Source organism: Agelaius phoeniceus, chromosome 19, assembly GCF_051311805.1.
Source record: "Agelaius phoeniceus isolate bAgePho1 chromosome 19, bAgePho1.hap1, whole genome shotgun sequence".
Classification (NCBI taxonomy): Eukaryota; Metazoa; Chordata; class Aves; order Passeriformes; family Icteridae; genus Agelaius; species Agelaius phoeniceus.
In genome coordinates, this window is record NC_135283.1 from 10,463,103 (window position 1) to 10,485,237 (window position 22,135).

Genomic DNA, 22,135 nt, shown 5'->3' on the forward strand with positions numbered 1-22,135 from the left:
ATGCAGAACTCATCCCTCCTTTGTAAATAACTGGAGGAAAGACGTCTGCCAGCTCTTCCTGAGTGTGAGTGCATTCCCCCAGCAGCTCATGGCTTGCTCTTCTGCCCAGGGGAGTGTTTGCAATTTGCTTCTGGTTCAGGCCATCTGCACGAGGAGTCAGCATTTTCACTCTTTGTGTTCAGGCATATACATGGCCATTAAATCAGAGCTCCAGCTTTTCCAATCTCCTGGCCAGCACCTTCAGAACTCCTGACTCCAAAGTGCCATTTATGGGGTTTTCTCAGAGCAAATTTACTCTTGTATGGCTAGTTGGGTAATATCCTAGAGACTGATAGAAGTTCCTATTGGATGATTTAAGAGGGTTTTTTCCTCTATAAAATTTGATTATTGCTGTAACAAGCACAACTTCTGAAGTTCTCTCTATATTTCCATCAATACCACCCTAGGTCTGTAAGTGCATCTGGGTTCATTTTGAAAAAGGTTTCTCCTGAAATGTCTTTGCTTTTACTCATCTGCTGGAACAGCAATCCACAGTCTGCATCACTTTTTAATCAAAAAGCAATAAAAAAGGAAACATGTATCAGGCTCTGTTCTGCCTCCCATCCATTCAAAGGGAGCCAAGGAGAACACCTCCATCAACTGTTTTGGCAACTGTGACTGTTTTATTATTTCCTGCTTCTGAGAAATACTCAGCCAACAGGAATCACTTCCTGCTGGAGGCCTATAAGGAAGTTCACAAGCCAATTCCTCCTCACATTTCAAAGCAAATCACAGCTGATTCCCTCTCCAGATAGTCAGGGGGACAAGTGTCTATTCTCCAAAGCCCTTTCAGGAAGGATGATCTGATCATTGAAACACTGCTGCCTACAAATAATTTGCTTCACCCAATCTCATCTTCCAAAGGAATTTCCACAGGGCCAGCTCATGAGACATCTCCACCAGCAACTATTGTGGGAAAATTACTCATCATAATTTGGTCAAAACCAGTTACCAGTTTCCATTAATTCATAGACTTCTTACTATAAACTAAAGAGCCAGGTTTCCCTAATTTATTTTTTCCATGCAATATAAACTTTGTTTCTCTTTTTGTCTGAAATCACCCATCGAGTTTAATGTTGAAGCTCCCATTCTTAAGCTTGTCATGTTTTAACCAGTCCTGGTTTTCGACTACAAATTCTTTCACAAAAAAAAACCCAAAAAAAAACAAACCCAAAAAAAACCAAAACCAAGAACAACAACAAAAAAAGCCTGTTTATTGTTCTTACCCCTGCTTTGGCAGCAATATACCTTAAATGCTTCCAAAAAAAATGAAAAAGGTAGGCTGTGGTAACATAAACAGATATATTTCTGAAATAATCTGTCTGTCTTTTATCCCAGTGGGGAGGAGATGGAAATAATTTTCTCTAAGTGTGGGTTTCTGCATCTTTCTGTGTCTTTTAGCATCTGTGTTAAGAGTCCCCACAACTTTATCCCTGTCTCTGCAGTTACCCTGGTCCTCCTCTCTGCCCCTTTCCCCTCAAAGTTCCTCAGAGTGCAGGTTGGGAAGCCCTGGGTCACAAGACAGGTTTTATTATTAAATTATTCCATGTGACAGACAGCTTGTTTACACAGGCCAGTACTGCATTAAAACACACTCAAAAAGAACACCAAGTACAGAGGGAAAAAAAGTCCTGTGAGAGACGAAATGTCACAGAAAGAGTATTTCTGAAAAAATTCTGGGGAAAAGGAAAATGGTATCTTACAATAATTAATAATTTCCCAGGGATGAAACTGCAGTCCATCGATATGTTCTAATCAGGAAAATCCTCCTTCCCATTGTGACAGATAAATGATGCCATTATTTCAACTTGAGCTTCCTTGAAAGCCTTGCAAAACCCATTCCTCATGCAAATAGCCTGTGCATTATCCTCATAGCAGCTCTCCATAGAATTGGAAATAAATGGCTGATCATATACAGAACATTGAGTGTAAAATAGTTTTTTTATATCAGACTTATCAGAATATTGAGTGACAACTCATTGCTTTCTTTTCTCATATCTCAGGAGTATGAGAAGCATGGTAAAATCTCTCCTAGTTATAGAGCTTGATGCTGTTACACACTGAAGAGTGATGGGGGTCCTTTGGGATGTTTCCTGGATTTTGCTGCTTTCCAGAGTGTACAAACAAAAATTTCTGCCTCAGCTGGAGTATTTGCTGTCTTTGTTGTTTTGCTGATTTTGTCCTTCCCACCAGCAGTCACTCTGGAAAAATTTTGAATATCTCTTCCAAAAAGGAATTCACACCCCTTTGAGTGCATCAGAACAATTCTCTGGTGTAGGCAAACTTTCAGTCTTCAACTGTACACACAAAAAAAGGCAGAAAGACTGAGACTTTGAAATACAAACAAAGCGCTCAAACCATGTGGAAAAAACAAACTGCTCTTGTACCAGCTAAACAAGGGAGCCTCTGTGATTGATTTAGAGAAACATGGGGCACAGGTTTGTAAGGAACAGAGTAGGTGGCTTTGGCCAGGCAAGCTGACCCTGGAATTCCTTGCCCAGAAGAACCAAACCCACGGGACCAGCACTGGTGCAGGTAGTGAGCAATGGGGGGGCCTGGGACAGACAGAAATTCAATGTCACAGGCCAAACACAGCCCATGGCTGGCTCAGAAAGCTCCCTGAATGGAAAATGCTCAGAAAGTGAGGGATTCTCTGGAGGAAGGATCAAGCTTTTCTCACTTCTCCTCAGGTGCTGCACCTGGCAGAGACAAAGCACAGGTGGGCCCTGCCTGAGCCACCACCCCCATCCCCATCTCTAGGGCCTTCTTTTTTTTTCTTTAATTAAAACAAAATTACTCTATCATTGCCAGCTGACAAAAATACTCTTAAAAAGCTATTTTTCCTCCCAGTTTTTTGCATTAGAGTGTAAGCTGTACTTGGAGGGTTTAAGTTTGCAGGTCAAGGCCCTCTGTAGGTACATCATGGGGTGAGGCCTTGACAAGCAGAACGTGTCACTGTCCTGAAACCTCCTTGTAACACTCTGTTGGAATCTCCAAGGGGCTTTTCTGATGTTAAACTGCTACAAAGTGTAAATGACTTTGTACTGCTGCATTGCTGGGAAATAGCAGCTCCAGAATATCAGCCTGGGGAGCAGCAGAGAGCTCCTGGCAGAGCAGGACAACGCCATTTCTTTATGGGGTGAACGCAGCATCAGGGGATCCCAGAGTCACTGAGGCTGGAAAAGCCCTCCAGGACCTTCAAGTCCAACCTGTGAGTGATCCTCACCTTGCCCCCAGCACTGAGTGCCATGTCCAGGCCTTCCTTGGACACCTCCAAGCCTCCCTTTGCAGCCCCCTCCAATTCCTCACCGCCCTTTCCATGAAGAATTGTTTCCTGATGTCCAACCTGAACTTCCCCTGCTTGAGGCTGTGCTTTGTCTTCACTGGCACTGAAACCAAAGTGAAAATTGCCACCATTCCAATGTGAGCAGAAAGGTGTGGGCTATTTTATTTACCATATTCCCACAAATCTTCAATTGAAAGGGATGATTATTTTGCAAGAGTAGAATTTTGCCTTGTGAAGATGAATTGTAAATAGTTATTATGTATATCATACCGCAACTCATTATTTCTGACAGGTCAATAGCATTTATCAGAGACACAAGAAATAGCAACTTTCATGTTGCATTTTGTTTATTCTAGAGAATAAATGTAAGAGAAAAACAAAATTGTATCAGCTGGAATATCCAAGATATTCACCTTTTTTTCCTGTGCCACCCCTCGATTATGACATGTTGATGCAGGGAAAGCAGAATGCCGTTTCCAATGGTAAAATTTCCAATTATACCACGTCCGTCTGTGCTCTGCACAAGTGTTTACACTCCTGGAAACACTAATAATTGAAATGACAAGAGTTTGGCTGGACAAACACAGCTTTAAAACATTTGTTTAATTTAGAAAGACTGAGAAGTGACAACACTGACGCACAAAACAAGCTAACATTAATTTCAAAAAAACATTTCCAAAGCCCAGAGTGGTGAAAAATGAAGTGTGGAAAATCTCTGTGCCACAAAGAAGGAAGGAGAGGAAGGATTCCCTTTGTCAGCACTGAACATTCATTCAACTCCCCACTAAAATTTACATTAAAAAAAAAAAAAAGAAGAAGAAGCAGAAACAGTCCTTTAATGACAGTGGAGACTATTTTTGGTCTTTTAATACAGTATTGTGGATTAAGGACTGGAAAGATTAGCAGACTAATACATATAATAACGAGGAACACCTCCTCAGGTGGCTCTAAGTCAGTCTCATGCTGCCATTCAGGGTCACAAGCTATTGTGACCTAAACAGCCCAAAATTTCTATCTGGAGGTAAATAAAATTATAGACTATTTACAGATTATTTAGAGATTTCAACACAAATTGCATTTAAGATAGTTTTCTTCCAGAAAATGTTATTTTAAAAATCAAACATCTCACCCACAATGCTGTTAAGAAAAAAGAAAGACAACTCATGGCATTCCATGTGAAAGTGCCAGTGGCTTTTATTCCAGATATGTTGTGCCTGTGAGACAGGAACTGGGCATCTTGGTTTAAAAAGGTTTTGAACAGTGGTTGAACAAACTTGTACAGAGAAATAATATTATTTAACTTGACTATAGCCTGATAACCATGAAAAATAATGTCCTTATCATTAATGATCACATAATTAGATGACATGAGGGAGAAAAATGAGACTTTTTTTTTCTTAGAAATAATAATAACAAAAAGTAACAAAATATACAGCAAACATACTTGTGCTTTCTGTGCATTTTCAACTTCTGTAATAAATACTTTTCACTTTGTAAAGCACTCATGATCTGTTCTTTCCAAAACATCTGGACATCTTCTCCTTTCAAGACTTGAATTTATGAGAATGTCACTGATATCAGTCCTGGCAATGCTGGAACGATTGCAATTTTGTTTCATTCCCGTTGCCAAAATGCTGGCAGCATCATTCTGTCTTCCTGGGCAACGAAAAAAATCTCCATGTGCAATGAATAAAAGAAAAATGACCTCTGATATTTATTTTTGTTATTTTTACAGAAGATTACAAAATAAATGCAAAACTCCAAGAAGAGCCTGGCTTGCTGATGGTGCAGATTACAGCACCAGAATCAGAATTTTTAGAGATTCACACACATGTGGAAATTGTCAAAGCAGCTGAGTCAAAGATTTCCAGATTGTCAAAGCCTTCTGGAAACCACAAGACAGAGTTACATCTTCAGAAGAAACCAACACACCAAAAATGTACTTTAATAAAGTACATTTAATAAAGCACTTCTAAAAGCTCACTTTATGGCCTTCATTTCTTTGTCCAAATCGGATTTGAGCCCTTCAGAAAATCTGATTCCAGTTATTGATAGCGGCCCCTCCAAAATCTGCTTCCTCTTAGGAAAGCTTCCCCTTGGATTTATTGCTGCAGATTAGAGGCTGGAACAAAGGGAAATTAGTTTATTGAGATCTTCCTAATGGTTCCCAGCACAAAAGAAGCATCCCTGTGGTACAGCACAAACCTGTAACAGGATCCAGACACAGATTAATGCCACGAGCATCGGGCACAGCCTCACCCCAGAGGTGGAGGAGCAGCTCCAACAGCAGCACAACGGTTCTAGAAAAATTCTTAGCTCACCGCAAATCTGCAGCATTAGGTCCAAACTCATCCACTTGTGTTTAAATATTCAAGAGCACTCTCAAATACCAGCTCATAAAATCAACGGTCTTCCCTCTGGATCCAACATTATGTGGAGTTTGCAGTTCTGAGTGTTTTTAGATTTTTCAGGCTTGTCAGTCAGCACTGAAATGAGGAATCTCCCCCTTCGGAGTAACTTGCTAAGAATACAAGCACATATATGTTTTAAAAAAGGAACTAGTTACAAATGTATAAAAAATATATTAAATATCTTCTTTCAATTTATTTATTTAATACATACATATATATATTATATAAATATAAACATATAGATATATACTTAATAAATATAAATATATACATATGCTATATATTTATTTTATCTGTTTATATGTTATATTTTTATATGTTATATAAAACATACAATATGTGTTATATATTATAATATTCATTATATATTATAAAAATATATAAGAAAAAACTTCAGCCAACTATTTGTGTAGATTAATAAAGATCTGGGGGAAAAAAACCCCTAATCTTGTAATTTTGTTAATTGTATATAATATGTGTTTATATATACATAAACACATACATAATATGTGTTTATATATAATATGTGCTGCAAATCATGTATTAAAACACTGATAAAATTCCATTTTAAAAAGCCTCAAATGAAGGCAATGACAAGACTTGGAGCAGCGTGGGCAGGGTTTGGATCACATAAGGGAGATCAGTATCCACTTGTTGGTTGCACTGCACAGGAACTGAGTCACAGAGGTAGATTCAATCATCCGGAACACTCTGGGCTCGGGCCCAGGGAGAATTTCCCAGCTGATATCTGTGCTTACACAGATCCCAGGCTGTCTCTGGATTGATTGGAAGTCTCTGACAGGGCATTGATGCCAGACACACCCTGTTCAGTGGGGTTTTAACGTGGATGGATATCCCAAACAGCTCCTCCGTGCCTGATCCTCTTATCCTCACTTGGGAAAGCCACGGAGTGGCAGGAAATAAATCTGATGGTGGCCGGGCTCTGGGACAGCACCATGGCACTGAGCCAGGGCAGGGCTGGACAGAAATCCTGCCCTGGGTCATGCCAGGGTCAGCCTGGCCAGGATTCCCTGCTGGAACACGGGGTGGGAAAATGCTAATGCCAGTTTGATGTGCTCAGTGTAAAGTGCTTTCTGCAGCACAGAGTGCTCCTTGGAGAACCTGCAGCAGATCCTGAGCACGCCTGACCTCTCTCCAACTTGTAAACAAGATGACAACCACAGGCAATACACACATATATATACATAAAATAATTTAAAAAAATTAGGTCAGATGCTGCTGTTACAGAAATCTGTGGCATTTGGTGTAATAGAAAGGGGAAGAATAATGATGAAGAGAATCTTGAAAGCTTTGTTGCCAGCTTGCTGGGAGAAGAGAAGCAGTTTTGCTTGAGTGTGGAGAGCACCCTGGCTCTGAAGCTTCTCTTTTCACTCTTTCTTCTCTTTTCTCTCCGATGGCTTCTCCCTGGAATGTACTGAGGGGAAGGCAAAAGGGTGGGACCAGCCAAAAAACAGGAGAGCAAGTCTGTTCCTCCATGCTGTGCTTTTACACTGACATGTCAAAAGTTGTCCCTTGCAGATCTGCTCCCTGCAGATTCAAACTCTCACAGGGAATAATTTGCCCCTGAGGCTTCATAATTAGACATTCCTGAGGAAGAAATTTAACACAAGATTTTTTTTTAGACAGCATTTAGATAAATTTATCAGAGGAACAGACTGTTTCACAATATTTGGGTCACAGCAGAACTGTGAGAGAGATTCTCCGGGTTTTCTGTGCAGGAAATGAGAAGGCGGAGAGGAGGAAGGAGCTGTAAAATGCTCTCTGGTTTTGTACACTGTGAGTTTAATGTATGTGAAAACTGAAACACCTTCATGCCTCTGCAGGGGAACACAGGCCTGCTGTCACCTGGAACACTTGTTAGTGCCATCTCAGATTCACACAGGAATGGGGATTTTAATACCCACAGTGGGCGCTTAAAGTGATTTAAGATCCAGGACTAAAATCATAATTATTTTGCTAACTTCAGGAAAAAAATTCAGAAACATCAGTGGTAACTAGGAATGCAATTTACCCCTAAAGTTTGCTACTGAGTGAAAATAGTATTTGCAGGAATTATATACTCACTGTTTACTTTTTCTGTGCCCAGGACATTCTGTGCCCAGGTCAGTATCTGTTACTACATGTTCACCTCCAGCATCAGAGAATCATTGAATGGTTGGGGTTGGAAGGGACCTTAAAGATCAGCCTGTTCCAACCATGGAACAAAATAGGCAGGGACACCTTTCACTAGACCAGGCAATATAAAAATACGAAAAAATTTATTTATATATATAAAATATATCACCAGAAAATAATACACTGCAAGTGGGTCTTGGTTTCTGGCTGGCTGAACACGGGAACCCAGTCACCAACAGGTGGAACAAGAGAAACAGTGGGGAAAAAAGCTGGAATCTGAGTATCTGATCCTTATGGGAGAAGGATAAGATTGCTGGTCCCATTGCAGCCCCAAAGGCAGCTCTCCTGCCTTACAGAAATCTGCAGCAAGCAGGGGACAGCTGCACTTACCAGAGACACAAGAAATAGCAACTTTCATGTTGCATTTTGTTTATTCTAGAGAATAAATGTAAGAGAAAAACAAAATTGTATCAGCTGGAATGTCCAACATATTCACTTTTTGTCCTGTGCCACCCCTCTATTATGACATGTTGATGCAGGGAAAGCAGAATGCCATTTCCAGTGGTAAAATTTCCAATTATACCACGTCTGTCTGTGCTCTGCACAAGTGTTTACACTCCTGGAAACACTAATAATTGAAATGACAAGAGTTTGGCTGGACAAACACAGCTTTAAAACATTTGTTTAATTGTAAATGCACTCAGGCCTCTCCTTAATATTCACAGAATTCCCAGAATCCCCAGGTTGTCAGAGACCTCCAAGCCCATCGAGTCCAGCCCAGCCCCAGCCCCTCACCCAAACCCTGGCCCCCAGTGCCACATCCAGGCTTTGTTAAACACCCCCAGGGATGGGGACTCCCCCACCTCCCCGGGCAGAACATTCCAGAACTTTATCCCCCTTTGTGGCAAACACTTTTCCCTGCTCTCCAACCTGGATTTCCCTTGGTGCAGCTCGGGGCTGTGTGCTCTGGTTGTGTCAGAGCCCAGCCCCAGCTGAGCACAGGCCCCTTTCAGGAGCTGTGAGGGTGATGGGGGCACCCCTGAGTCTCCTTTGCTCCAGGCTGAGCACCCCCAGCTCCCTCAGGGCTTCCTCTCAGAGTTTGTGTGTTCCCAGCCCCTCTCCAGCCTCGCTGCCTCCTCTGGATGAGTTCAAGTGTCTCAATGTCCTTCCCACACTGAGGGGCCAGAACTGGACACAGCACCCCAGGTGTGCCCTCACAGGTGTCCCCAGTCAAGATATTCCTGTTGATTTGAGAAACTGCTGCATCCTGAGCTGGCTGTGGGATGCACTTTGTGGTTGGAGAGAAGCCATAAAATCTTGAGAGCAGAGGGCAGTGCAGACCCAGCCCTCACTGTCCTGCAGGACAGGCTCCCAGCAAGTCTGTGCCAGGAGCAGAGTGACACATCCTACAGCACCAACCAGAGAAGTGGAGCAGCAGGTTCGAGGGAGGACAGGAGGTCATTAGCTGGGAACTGTTACCTCACTGACCCTCAGCCTGCCTGCTCCTTGAAAACTTCCTGCATAATAACTCCAGGGGAGACCAATTCCAGTCAAAAGCCTTTGCTTATCTTATTATCTTGTGTCCCAATTATTATGTCTTTTCCTACTGTCCTGACAGCTCCAGTTGATCCTGCTGTCAATGAACAATGCTGCTGCACAGATTGCTTTCATTATCAGTTTTCTTTTATTTTTCTCTATTTTTTCCTCCTTCTTTTTCATTTTTACCTTCACTTTCAAGGTCTTTTCTGACTTATCCTCTTCCTCTGTCCTGTTTCTTGCAGAAATTCCTCTGATCAACCAGCAATGCCAGTCTCCATCATTTAATTGCTGCCTTTTCAAACATTCACTCTGGATGTCTGCTTTGCTGCCCTTCACATTTTAGCTGGGCAATGCCACTCCTGCAAAGGCAGTTTGTTCACATCCTCCTGCATGTTCTCCCTTCAGGCTGTGTTAGCACAACCCCAGGTAACAGTGTAAAGTAAAGTAAGGTAACAATGAGACTACTGGGACACTGATCTGGCTCCCATCATGGCTGATATCCCCTCTGAGTGCTCCTGCACTGCTTTCTCTGCTTGCAGCTGCCATTTCTTTACTGATGATGATATTATTATTATTATTATTATTATTATTATTATTATTATTATTATTATTATTATTATTATTATTATTATTATTATTATTATCTGGGGCAGAGACCACCCCTCTGCTCTGTGTTTATGAGGTCTCTGATGAAACCAAATTCTGCTTCATTCTCTGGTTTGCAGGAGCTGTGATATTAAATAGCTGACATGTGAAAGGAGTGGGCTGGATTTGATGGAAGATCACCTGATGTATATAATTGCACACAATCACAATCACAGCAAGAACTGGGTTGGTTTTGCTCATGCTGGGCCAAGGTGAAGCCATATGATAATTGTCACATTTTCATAGAATTATAGAACCAAAAAATTATAGAATTACAGGATGGTTTGGGTTGGAAGGACCTTAAGGATCATCTTATCCACTCTCCAGCCACGGCAGGGACATCTTCCACTGTTCCAGGCTGCTCCAAGCCCAATCCAGCCTGGCCTTGGGCACTGCCAGGGATGCAGGGGCAGCCCCAGCTGCTCTGGGCACCTGTGCCAGGGCCTGCCCACCCTCACAGCCAGGAATTCCTTCCCAATATCCATCCAACCCTGCCCTCTGGCAGTGGGAAGCCATTCCCTGTGTCCTGTCCCTCCATCCCCTGTCCCCAGCCCCTTTAGGCTCTGCAAGGGGCTCTGAGCTCTCCCTGGATCCTTCTCCTCTCCAGGTGAGCACCCCCAGCTCTCCCAGCCTGGCTCAGAGCAGAGGGGCTCCAATCTCGTGATTAACTCGGTGTCCTTCTCCAATTTCTGGAACAAGCACAGTTATTTGTAACATACTTTCAGATGTTTCTCATTGCAGAGAAATAAGTTTTCAAGAAGAATCACAACATTGGCAGTTACTATGCACTTCTACACATAAATATTCATTCCCCTGTCCCCTTCACATGCAGTTTTAAATCTCAGTTTTAAAAGAGGTAAAGTTTTCACGCAGGAAATCGACGGAAAATGAATATACTGGTAATTTAACTCTTTCCCCCCCGTTTTTAAATAGAGAAAACTTTGGAATTGCCGGTCCAAGGCAGAGCGCGTTGCGCCCCCTGCTGCCCGCGGGGGGAACTGCGTGTGAGTGCCCCGAAATGCCCCAAATTGTTCCCGTCCATTCCCGGTATTGGAAACACAGAAAGGGACAAAATCCAAATATCCAAATATCGGCAGATCTACCGAAGGATTTAAACCAGGGGAAATAAAGCTCATTAAAGCAGCGTGCCTTGAAGGGAAGAGCTCCTTGTGAAAGAGAGGAGGAAAAAGCAGGCTGTGACAAATGGAAAAATTATCAGATGTAAATACAGAAAATGAAGTCAATCTTTTTCTGTTGGTTTAGCAGTGGTACTTTGCCCTTCGGCACTGTGTATTTGGTAAATAGTCTGAGCAGGACACTCACAGCATTTTCTTTCTGAGAAGAATAGCATGTTCCCAATTGTTTAATGTTGTGGCTAAAATTCATGTTTCAAATACAAACAGAGAAATTTCATAAAACAAAAACAAACAAACTATTGGAGATCCCAGCAGTAAGAGCTTGACATAACCCAACTTCTCTCAGAGCTTCAAATGTCCCTCACTCCCCCTCACAGGCTGTGAGTCAGCAGGGGAGGAGGATACTTAGATTAGAAACACCAAACTGTGGAACAATCATTACACAAATGTTATTTTGGTTGCTCTTCAGATGCTCCTGCAGTTAAAATCTGCTAAATTAGGAGAACTGCAGTGATCAGAACCTCAGCTGATACCTGTCAAGTTCTGACTTGATGCTCCAAACTTGCAGTGCCACAACAAGGCTTTATGCCACCCAAAAATCTGATTTGTGACCCCCTTGTCACAAATAAGAAGAGGAATCATCATTTCAGCCTTCCTGCAGAGCTGGCACTGAGCACTGTCTCTGCTGCCTTTGGTTAACTGGTAATTGGAAGACAACAGGAATCAGATCAAACAGGACCCTGAAGTCCCAAGTTTCAGGCCAGATCATCATCTGTGTAAGCTGGCATGAGGTTGGTACATCACTGGGGGCACATTCCAGTACCAATGTCACTCCAAAATGGATCATTTTGCCCTGGAATGATTTTGCTATAACTATCAGGAGTCTTTGGTACCCAGAAAAGTCCACGCTCCAGTGACAAACACGAGCCTCGGAGTGACAGTTCTACTATTCAAACCAAATTTGCATTCCAAATATCCTCATCCTCTACAGATGCTGAGAATACTGTTTTCCCCAACACCATGGGTCCCAGCAGGAGATGCTCTGCAGAAGCAGCCAGAGAGGAGCAGAAATTGCCATCTGAATTCCTGCATTATGCCCCCAGAGCAACATGTGATGCTTGTTTCAGCCTTTATTAGCAGAGACACAAGGAAGCTTTTATCTTTTGTTTACTGGGATGGGAATAAACACAAAGAGTTAATATGTAACCATCCTTTTGTGGGTTTTTAAGGGCAGAGCCCTGGCCTGGGGGCACTCGGCACGTCGGGGACTGGCAGGATGCATCCCCTGGCACTGCTCGGGTGCCTCGTGGCTCTGAGCCACTGCGCTCTCGCGTCCAAAGGTGAGTGCCTTCCACCTGCTAGGGACAGCCCCATCCTCAGGTGGGAATGGGGGAAACCGGAGGAAACAACGGGATTTTAAAGCCTCTAGATAATCCTGGTCGAGTGTTTTGATCAGGGCTTTTCTCGGAGAGCTTTTCTTCTCTTTTCGCTTTCCATTTTTTCCTCTGTCTCTTCCTGTGGTGAGGTGAGTGGCTGTGTACAAGAGCATAAGACGAAGGAAAGCAGAAGAAATGCAGACAGATGTTGTGGGACCCAGCTGCCGGGGTGCCAGGGGGGAACTGTGTGTGCCAGGAATTAACCTGCTCCATCCCTGCTCACCCCTCCGTGCCTGCACAGCTCCCGCCTCGCTTTTCTCCTCCTTTCCCCTACACCCAGAGCTCCGGGCACTGTCTCATGTCTCCTCTGCCTGTGTTTGCCATTTATCTCTCCATCCTGAGCTCCCTGTCCCTCTGTGCTCTCCCCTCGATGGCAGCAGGAGCCTCTCTCCATGTGCTCAGCAGGAGCTCAGGCTGCACCCTCTGTTCCTCCCTCGCTGTTCCCTCCTGTTCTCACCCTCTGGCTGATGAGCTGTTCCTGCTGGCATTGTGTTCAAGCCGTTTGGGAAGCAGAGCTGCCTCATGGAACAGAGGGTCTGCCCCAGTGAACAGAAAAGTTGGGGGAAAAAGGAATTTAATTACAAGAAAAAATACCTGATTTCAGGCTGACCCCCACCAAATGGATTTGGACTAAAAATGAAAGGCATTTCTTTGCTACTAAGTCCTTCTCACCCTGTTTTGTCCAAGACAATTTACTGCAATTGAATTCACAGAATTCACAGAATCACCAGGTTGGAAGAGACCTTCAAGGTCATGGAGTGCAACCCAGCCCCAACCCCTCAACTAAACCCTGGCCCCCAGTGCCACATCCAGGTTTGTTAAACACACCCAGGAATGGTGACTCCATCACCTCCCCGGGCAGAACATTCCAGAACTTTATCACCCTTTCCATAAAAACCTTTTTCCTGATATCCAACCTGTATTTCCCTTGGTGCAGCCTGACTCAATTTGTGCACACCTTCATAAATCTATTTTGGAGGAAAAGTAAATTTTAGTTTAAACAGAGACACCAAATCTAACTGGGACCATTGGTAGAGCTGCTGAGGAGAAGAAGAGCACCACATTTTTTTCTGGCTAATACTTATGGCAGCCATCAGCTGCCTCAGGAAGACAAAAGCTCAGGGCAGGGAGATACTATAACTCATAACAATAGAGAATCCTCTGCTTCAAGCTGAGAAATCAAAACAACTCCAGGTTCTAACTGGAGAGTTAACTCCAGGTTAATCAAAACAACTCCAGGTTCAAACTGGAGTTTGCTAACTGGAGAACCTGCAGCAGATCCTGACCACGCCTGACCTCTCTCCAACTTGTAAACAAAACCTCTTGTAAATTCCTTTCCTCCAGTCTGTCCCAGGCCACCAGAAGTGTTGTTTGCCACACTCAATGTAGACAAAAAGGTGTATGAAGTGGGTGAGGAAGTGGAGTACACGTGCCGGCCCGGGTTCATGCCCAACAGTGGGCAGAGGAAGTACACGTGCCTCCCAACGGGCAAGTGGGCCTTCAACACCCTGCTCTGCCTCCGTGAGTACCCAGCACCTCCTGCCCCTGTGTGCAAGGGGCATCTGAAAGGGCATTTCATCATCTGCAAGAGGAATTGGATGGATTTCAGCAGGTCTCCCTCCACTGGTTCTTCCCTCTCCTGTTGGAGGATAGCAGTGTGTGGTGAGGGGTGGTGATGGAAGGGGTCTTCCCATCTGTGTCCCACAGCTGCCCTTCACCCCCAGCTCTCAGTGGAACAGAAATTACACTGAGGCTGGATTTCCACTGGAAACTTTTGACCCTACGCTTTCAGGGTCTGAGTTTCTTCAGCATTTTAATACCAGCAGAGGTTCTGCCAATATGTAGGACACATTTTTCATTCCTAAATGTCATGTACACAGATGGGGATGGAGACTGGAGCTGGACAGGGGGAACCCTCATCCACCCCAGCCCAGCAGTGCTCATTCTCTAACAACATGTGCTGCTTAACCCGTGCATTTATTGCATCCTCAAATGCATTTCCATCATTTCATTGCAGACAACTTACATTCCTCAGGCAATTGAGTATTAAAAATATTTTATGTTTGTACAAAAACTTGTATTTTGATGGAAATGTAGAACAGCCAGACTTGTGGAATGTAGTACTTGGGAGTGGAGAAATGTGAAAGACACCAGGACGAACTTTTATGATCTACTTGTTCCCACTATAATGAAATTATTATGTCATGCCTCATGAAATAATATCATTCTTTTATAATATTTAATAAACAGCAAAGAGATGTCCCCCTCCTCCACCCCTGCAGAATGGGAAAATGGAATTTGAAGAGTTTCAGTACCAGAGCACTGTAACTTTTTCATGTGATCCAGGGTAAGTGTTCCTTTCTCCTGCTGCTAAATAAACAGCATAAATTACATTGTAGTATCACCCACTGCCACACTGCAAGACAGAGAACATTGAAAACTGCACATAAAAACTCATCTACATTTCAGAAATCATAAAAAAAGCCTGTCTGGTGATCCACCTCTGTTCAGTCTTGGCTATAACATTATGGAGCTTTGCTACTCCAAAGAAAAGCCTTACAAATATGGAAACCACCAAAATAGCAGAGATTTTATGCAAAAAATTTATTCTGGACCGCTTTCCCCTGCTTTTCAAATCCTCTTATTACATCATGAGATGAAATCCTACAGCAGAGAGTAGATAATCTCTATCAAAGTTATGCTGTTGGGCTCTGAGGACTGGAAATTGTGTTTCTATGCCTTTCCAAGCTCAGTAAATGAAAACATGATGTTAATCCTAACTTACCTGCAGTAAATTCACTTTTCCTCAGGGCTACGTGTTAGCTTTAGGAAAAAGGATGAATTTAAAAAAATAATAGTTCTGGTAAATGTAGGGAAGCATTTGATAGTAGCATGTGTTTAATTGTCCTTGGGTAATTAATGACAAAACCAGGCTTACCTGGAAGGGGACAGGTGAGACAGCCTAGAGCTCACTGAAAAGTGTCAACAGCCTCAACAACCTCCTTCTGTAAAAAAGGAGCAAGATAAGGAATAAATAAATTCAACTATGACACCAAGTGTAGCAATGGGACTTGATTTGGTTTTGTTAATTCTAATTTACTGGTGTTCAGCTGTGTGATATTGAAATGCCAGACTCATGATGGGTATTTCTTTAAAACTCAGAGTAGATGCTATTTGTGTGAATACAGAGGATGGGAGAGAAGTGTGTAATGTGCATATGGATTTGAAATGTCTGAGATTAAAATATAACAATGCACCTTGGTGACTTTAGTTTTTAAGAGCACTGAATTCTTTCCAATATTTGATCCTAATTGCCATAATTAACTGGGAACTCCTCCCAAGAAAGCATGCCATTTGCATTAGCAATCACAGATCAATATTTGCTATTTACATGCATCCATAGTATTAATCAGTTCTAGAAATTAATATGTAAAACAGAATATAAAGTTGAAACAACAAAACATCTTGTTGTACCACGCCTACTGCCTGGGTCTTTGCACTATTTGGATATTAACAGTTTTTCAGATCTGATTCTAAACTTCCTCTGAGGTCAGGAACTGTTAAACTAGAAAAGGATTTCAGAGCTGGATTCTTAATTCTGTGTATGAGAAATGGCAGATGATTGATTGATCTCCCTGCTCTGATAACCAGGTCTGTTTGTTTCCAGCTACAACCTTGTTGGGTCAAGAACAAGCCAGTGCATGGCAGATGGAAAGTGGACTGGAACTTTTCCCCGCTGTCAACGTATGTGTTTCAATAAAAATTAAATATCCTTATTCTTATTCCAGAAATATTCCTTTGCATTGCTCAAAATTATATATACTCTTATTCAGAAGTCCCCTCTGTGCAAAAGCTGGTTGGGAAAAATCAAGCAGAATGCTGCATATTTGGTTTTCTATGTGTGGGTTTTAGAGAAATATAGCTGAAAGGTCTGAACAAAAGGTCGGGATCAGGGATGCTATTTACAGCTGGAGGTAAGATGCTTATCCACTCAAATTCCTCCTCCCTGTATAAAAAGAGGATATTGTCATGCCTTTGTACTTATGCAGGGTTTTGCCATAACCTATCCTGCAAAAACACTTGACTGAAAAGCAGTAATATTAGCTGAAAAATCCAGCAAAAATCATGAATTCCATACTCTGAGGCCCCTCTGACACTTTTAACTTAAATTATATTTTGCCAGCTGTGATTCCATGTGGGTTCATTTAGTCATAAGAATGTTGCTCCTCTGATTCCACAATTATTTTCTTGTTAAGATTTAATTTTCTGAATGCTTTTTTTTTCTGGATGCTTTAAACCTTTTTCTGAATTTTCTGAATTCTGTGCTTTTGTAGCTGTGACTTGTGCACCTCCCTCGCTCCCGGAATTTGGGGTCATCTCTTTCCGTCGCCTACATCCTGGAAATGTCTCTTATTTCCTGGACACAGTCCAGTTTGAATGTGTCCCTCCTCTTGCCCTGATTGGGAATGAGACAGCCACCTGCATGGCCAATGGCACCTGGAGCAGCATTCCAGTGTGCAAGGGTGAGTAACTCATGTTTATCCACACCAAAAAACATTCCTGAGAATTGCAGATACAAAACTAATCAACAACAATATTTTATTTTTTTATACAACTGTAATTGCAAACATACAGCACAATCCCTCTGCAGCTGAATTCTGCAATCATTCAGGCTCGTGGATCAAGGAGATTGCTAAGCCATGGCACATAACATGAGATTGACAAAACATTTGCTGCAGGTGTAAAGGTTATATAAACAAACCCTGCTAAACATGGTGCACAGTGGGGAACCTGAACCTGGCCTCCAGTGTGCAGCCAACATTTGATTCTGAGTGCTCAGATTCACCTAAGAAACAGCCAACCTTACCCTCAGTCCTAAAAACTTCCCTGCTTTTAGTTAAATTACACCATGTTTAAGTCATGTTATAACCACAGATTGCAATGGATGTGTATTTAAAACAAGGAATGTTTATTTATTTGTTGTGGTTTTTAAGCTGTCTTTCCCCTGGCTGTGTTTCCTGTGAAAGAGGCAGCAGTGAACGCCCATGAAAGTTTTTCTACATTTTTCAGGTTTATAGCTGTCTTTTTGACCTGTGACTCTGCTAAAGCTTTGTGTTTGGTTTTGTCCCCTAGTTGTCACCTGCCCCACTCCAACAGGAATAGAAAATGGGTTTATAGATTTTGCTGTGCGCAGAACCTACCACTACAATGAGAGCGTCAGCTTTGGCTGCCAGACCGGCTTCGTCATGGAGGGACCCAAACACTCCCGCTGTGAGAACACTGGGAACTGGTCCACAAAGCCAGTCTGCAGAGGTGAGCACACCCATGCCCAGGAACCAGGGACCAAACTGAGCTCCTCCACCTGACCACGGCTCTGACTGTTCAGCTGCCCCTTCTCGGGACTTCTGCTGCTCAGAGTAACCCCAAGATGCGTTGGAAAGTCTCTTTTCCCTGGCAGTCAAAGAAGGAGAACTCTGAATTCTCAGAACTCTTCTATTTTCATTCTCAAAGTCTCTTTTCCCTGGCAGTCAAAGAAGGAGAACTCTGAATTCTCAGAACTCTTCTATTTTCATTCTCAAGGTTGTTTATTGTTTCTTATCTATAAAATTCTTTCTCTGGCCTGCTGAGGTCCATTCAGCAGGTCAGACAGAGGCACACTGTGTGTTATCTTTTTATACTAAAAACTACCTGTACAATATTTACCATAACTTCCCAATACCCATCACCTGTGTTAGACACTGAGCTTCTGCTCTAAACCAATGCAAAAGTGCCAACATCACAGCAGGAGATGGAGGCCAAGAAGGAGAAGGAGAAGAAAGGCTGGACACGCCCAGATCCCTCCATCTTGCCCTCTGAACCCCCATTCTAAAACCCCAAAAAATCTATTTTTCACCCTGTGACAGACTAACTATTATTCTACTGAGACTTTCATGGCTTGCAGATCCTTATATAAGGTTGGTAGTTTTTTCCATGGGTCATAATCAAGTCACAGGGATCTTGGGCTCTGTGCCAGGGTCTCTGAGCCCCCTGGCAGGGGTTCAGGCAATCCAGGACAGCCAGAGGGGATGTCCTGAATTCTGACAGTCACTCCTTTGTGCAAGAGCTGTGCTCAAAAGGAAGCCAAAAAAAGGAATTGCAAGGCCCTGATAATCTAAGCCCACTCCCAACACTGAATGTTGTATGACATTGATGTATCTGGATTGACTTCAATAATCAGCCATGTAACTTTACTCTGTCTGAGTATTTCCTCTCCTCTTCCTACTTCATGTCATTAGAAATTACACTGAGGCTGGATTTTTACTGGAAACTTTTGACCCTATGCTTCAGGGTCTGAATTTCTTCAGCATTTTAATACCAGCAGAAGTTCTGTCTGCATATAGGGCACATTTTTCATTCCCAAATATCACATACACAGAATTCTGCTGGGATCTGATCTACCCCCTTTCCAAACCTGCTCCTTATAACTGGATTTTTTTTCCAGCACCATGTAAAATACCAGTAAAGAAAGCTGTAGTATTGTACAACGGTGAGAAGAAGAGAGTTCAGAACGACCTGAAGGATGGCATTCTGCATGGGGAAACTGTATCCTTCTTCTGCAAGAACAAGGAAAAGTCCTGTGCCTACACTGTAGATGTGGCATGTGTGGATGGCAACTTCACCCTCCCTGCCTGCTTCAAAGGTATGAGGCAGGCTGCTCCCAAACCAGCTCCTGGTGGGGGAATTACAACTGCTTGATGTGGGGGACAATGTCATAATTCATCTTCAAGCCCTACTTGAGTGGCTATTTGAATTACTGGGTGTTTGAGTAATTGGGTATTCTGGAAGAAAATGGCCTGAAGAGAGAATGCTCAGCAAGAATTTTCCTTTGGTTGTGTCAGAGCCCTGCTTTAATTCCTGTCCTGTTCTAGAAGATGTTACTTAAAAGTGTTACTAGCCCAAAGAAAAGGCCAAATGTAAAACATTCTGGGATTTCCCAAATCCTCAGGGACAAAAAGCCTGAACACTGCTGCAGGTTTGAGAACCTGACATATTCCCTCCTATTTTGGTGAATTATTTACACCTTCTGCTGATCAGGAAAACACTTTGGACCAAGAGTGTTGAAAAGCAGATGAGAGCTGTGGGGAGGAGTTGATGCTGGAGGAAAAGCTTCACAGGCACTCAGGCTTTTAGAATAAATAAATAGACATTACCAACTTTACTAGCAAGAGGAAATGTTTCACACTTGTTTTGTTAATATTCCTTCCATAGAATTTTCCTTGTAAGTTTTAGTTTCATTTCCAAGCAAAGGAAAAGCACAGCCTGTCCACAATGAAAACATCTCTCCTCACATTTGGCTTCTGATGCACTCAGCTCAGCTTTATTAAGATAGAAAATAAAAGTGCATTTCTTCCAACAGTTTCACTATGATGCAAAGATTGCTCACCCTGCTGTTGTTTTTAGCTGTCACGTTATAAGAAATTACCCAAGTTCTTCACTTGTCTTCAACAGAACGTGGCTTTTTCTCAACTCTGGTGAAGAAAGACCCCTCAGAGATGAAAGCATGTGAAGATGAAGCCTGAAGCAGAGAAATAACCCAGTACTAAACTTCTGCCTTACTGAGACAGAATATTCCACATAGGAGAGAAAAACTTAGGTCCTGTGAGTGTAACTTGGGTCTTGTAAATGTAACTCAGGTCCTGTAAGTGTAAATTTCCAGGTGAACTCTGGAATCTGTGAATGCTTTCTTCCCTCCCACCATCCCCTCCACTCTCTTCCACAAGCTACAACACAACATTTCAGCCATTAACTTCCACTCTCTTGTCTCTGCCTTCTTCCAAATCCCTGCACTAGTGCTTCTCTCTCCACATTCCCAACATTTATGCAACTGTAAATGACCTCCTCAATAGCAGTTGCTTTACAATAAAGTGATTTTCAGCCACTAGTGTGTTCTTATTTAATATTACCTAATCATCAATCAGATCCTTTAGCTCTAGACTGATTTATAGCAAGAGGCCTTAATCATTAGTAATTACTGGGTTCTGATTCCATTACCACTCCCCTGTGACAGGGAGTGGACCTTTAATTATAGATAGAGGGCCATGAGCCTGGGATTTTCCAGAATTTACGTAAGTAGAAAGACTGAGATTTCCAAATGAGTTTAAAAGCCAAGAATCCAACCATGATTTAAACATCAACAACATCAGATAAAGGGTTTTTTAATATTTCTTTAAAAAAATGCTTCAGTTAGTAAGACTATTTACAGTTTAGAGATTCTAACTTCACCTGAAACTGTTTTAAACCACTGTTAATTTTTACCTCTGTTTCAATATTACACAACATAATTGCTTCAGTTTTGGGGTTTTTTTTGTTGTTGTTTTTTTTAAGAGAACTGTTACCATTGAGCAATAGTTCTGATCTCTGATCATTAAGTAGCTCTGAAGTAAACTGTACTTTTAATTTGATTTATGATACAGGCAGCTTACTGGTATGATCCAGTTTGGCAAGTTTTGTGCTTATGTCTGTATTTTCATTCAGAAAAAGTAATTATAATTTCAACATACTAGAAAGTGATACAGAAATATTTGTGGTACACTTACAATAAATTGTCATGAGTCATACAGGGTTCCCTCTGCAGTTTAAAAGCCTTTTCTTTGATAAAAAGCATGAGCTCCACAGTAAGTAATAATCCACTGCAGAAGTTTTAAAAGGACCATTTAACATTAAGATCAAGCTACTTGTAAGATGGTAGAGCTGCCATTAAAGAACTCTAAACATATTCTAATTATCTTTTTTCCTTGTTTTTTTTTTTGGTAAGGCTGCATATGAATATTTTAATAGTATGACTGATATAATTCATCCTTATGCTTCCTATTTTTAAGGAGAGATCGAGGCAGCTATTATTAAGTATTTAGTACTTTGTACTCAGCAACAATTTAATTTTCTATGCAGAGACAGAAAATTCATGCTGGCAACTGAAGTGGGCATTTTGTTGCAGCGTGTGCCATATTTTGGTTGAACACATTCAGGTGGGATCCTCAAATGAAGTTTACAGGCCAAGATACCCATAAGTCCTTCTAACACCTACATAGCTCAGCTGGCACCACAATGAATTTGGAAATCCAGTCTAAATGTGGTGTGGATCCATCTCTGGGATCAGGATGTTCAGGACAGTTGCTGAGATACCAAACATAGTTTAATATTAACTCGTGTGTCACAGCAAACCCTGTGAAACTGGTGTAAGCAAACTTAGCATTCACTGCCACCCAAATGCAGCTTGTCCCTGAAATGCCTTGTGTTTTGCACAGAAACAGCTGCCCCGGGAAAACTGAGGTTTTTCTAAGGAAATTTTCCCAGTTCTACTTACCCATCCAGCAGAAGAATGACTGAACAAATCAGCTGGCCCTGCTTCCTCACTGGATGTGAAGCACTGCAACACTTGAAAGGATCACCCTTAGGAGCCAATGTTCACATGCTGAATTTATTATCTACTCTCCTGAAGCAAGAAGAGGGAGAAAAAAAAAAAACCTG

The 22,135-nt window shown here is 42.2% G+C and overlaps 1 protein-coding gene across 2 annotated transcripts; it reads left to right on the plus strand.

The window, feature by feature from the left end:
* The first annotated feature begins 12,376 nt into the window (after positions 1 to 12,376).
* On the plus strand, positions 12,377 to 20,546 carry APOH (apolipoprotein H). 2 transcript variants are annotated; one of them, XM_054645208.2, is made up of 8 exons: positions 12,410 to 12,532; positions 13,973 to 14,149; positions 14,879 to 14,975; positions 16,296 to 16,372; positions 16,963 to 17,151; positions 17,762 to 17,941; positions 19,110 to 19,307; positions 20,117 to 20,546. In XM_054645208.2, the coding sequence occupies exons 1-8, from the start codon at positions 12,469 to 12,471 to the stop codon at positions 20,185 to 20,187; spliced, it is 1,053 nt and encodes a 350-aa protein (XP_054501183.2). In that variant the 5' UTR covers positions 12,410 to 12,468; the 3' UTR covers positions 20,188 to 20,546. The 2 variants fall into 2 exon arrangements, with proteins under 2 accessions (XP_054501184.2, XP_054501183.2); XM_054645209.2 differs by lacking the exon at positions 13,973 to 14,149 and having other exon boundaries at positions 12,377 to 12,532.
* The last annotated feature ends 1,589 nt before the right edge of the window (positions 20,547 to 22,135 follow it).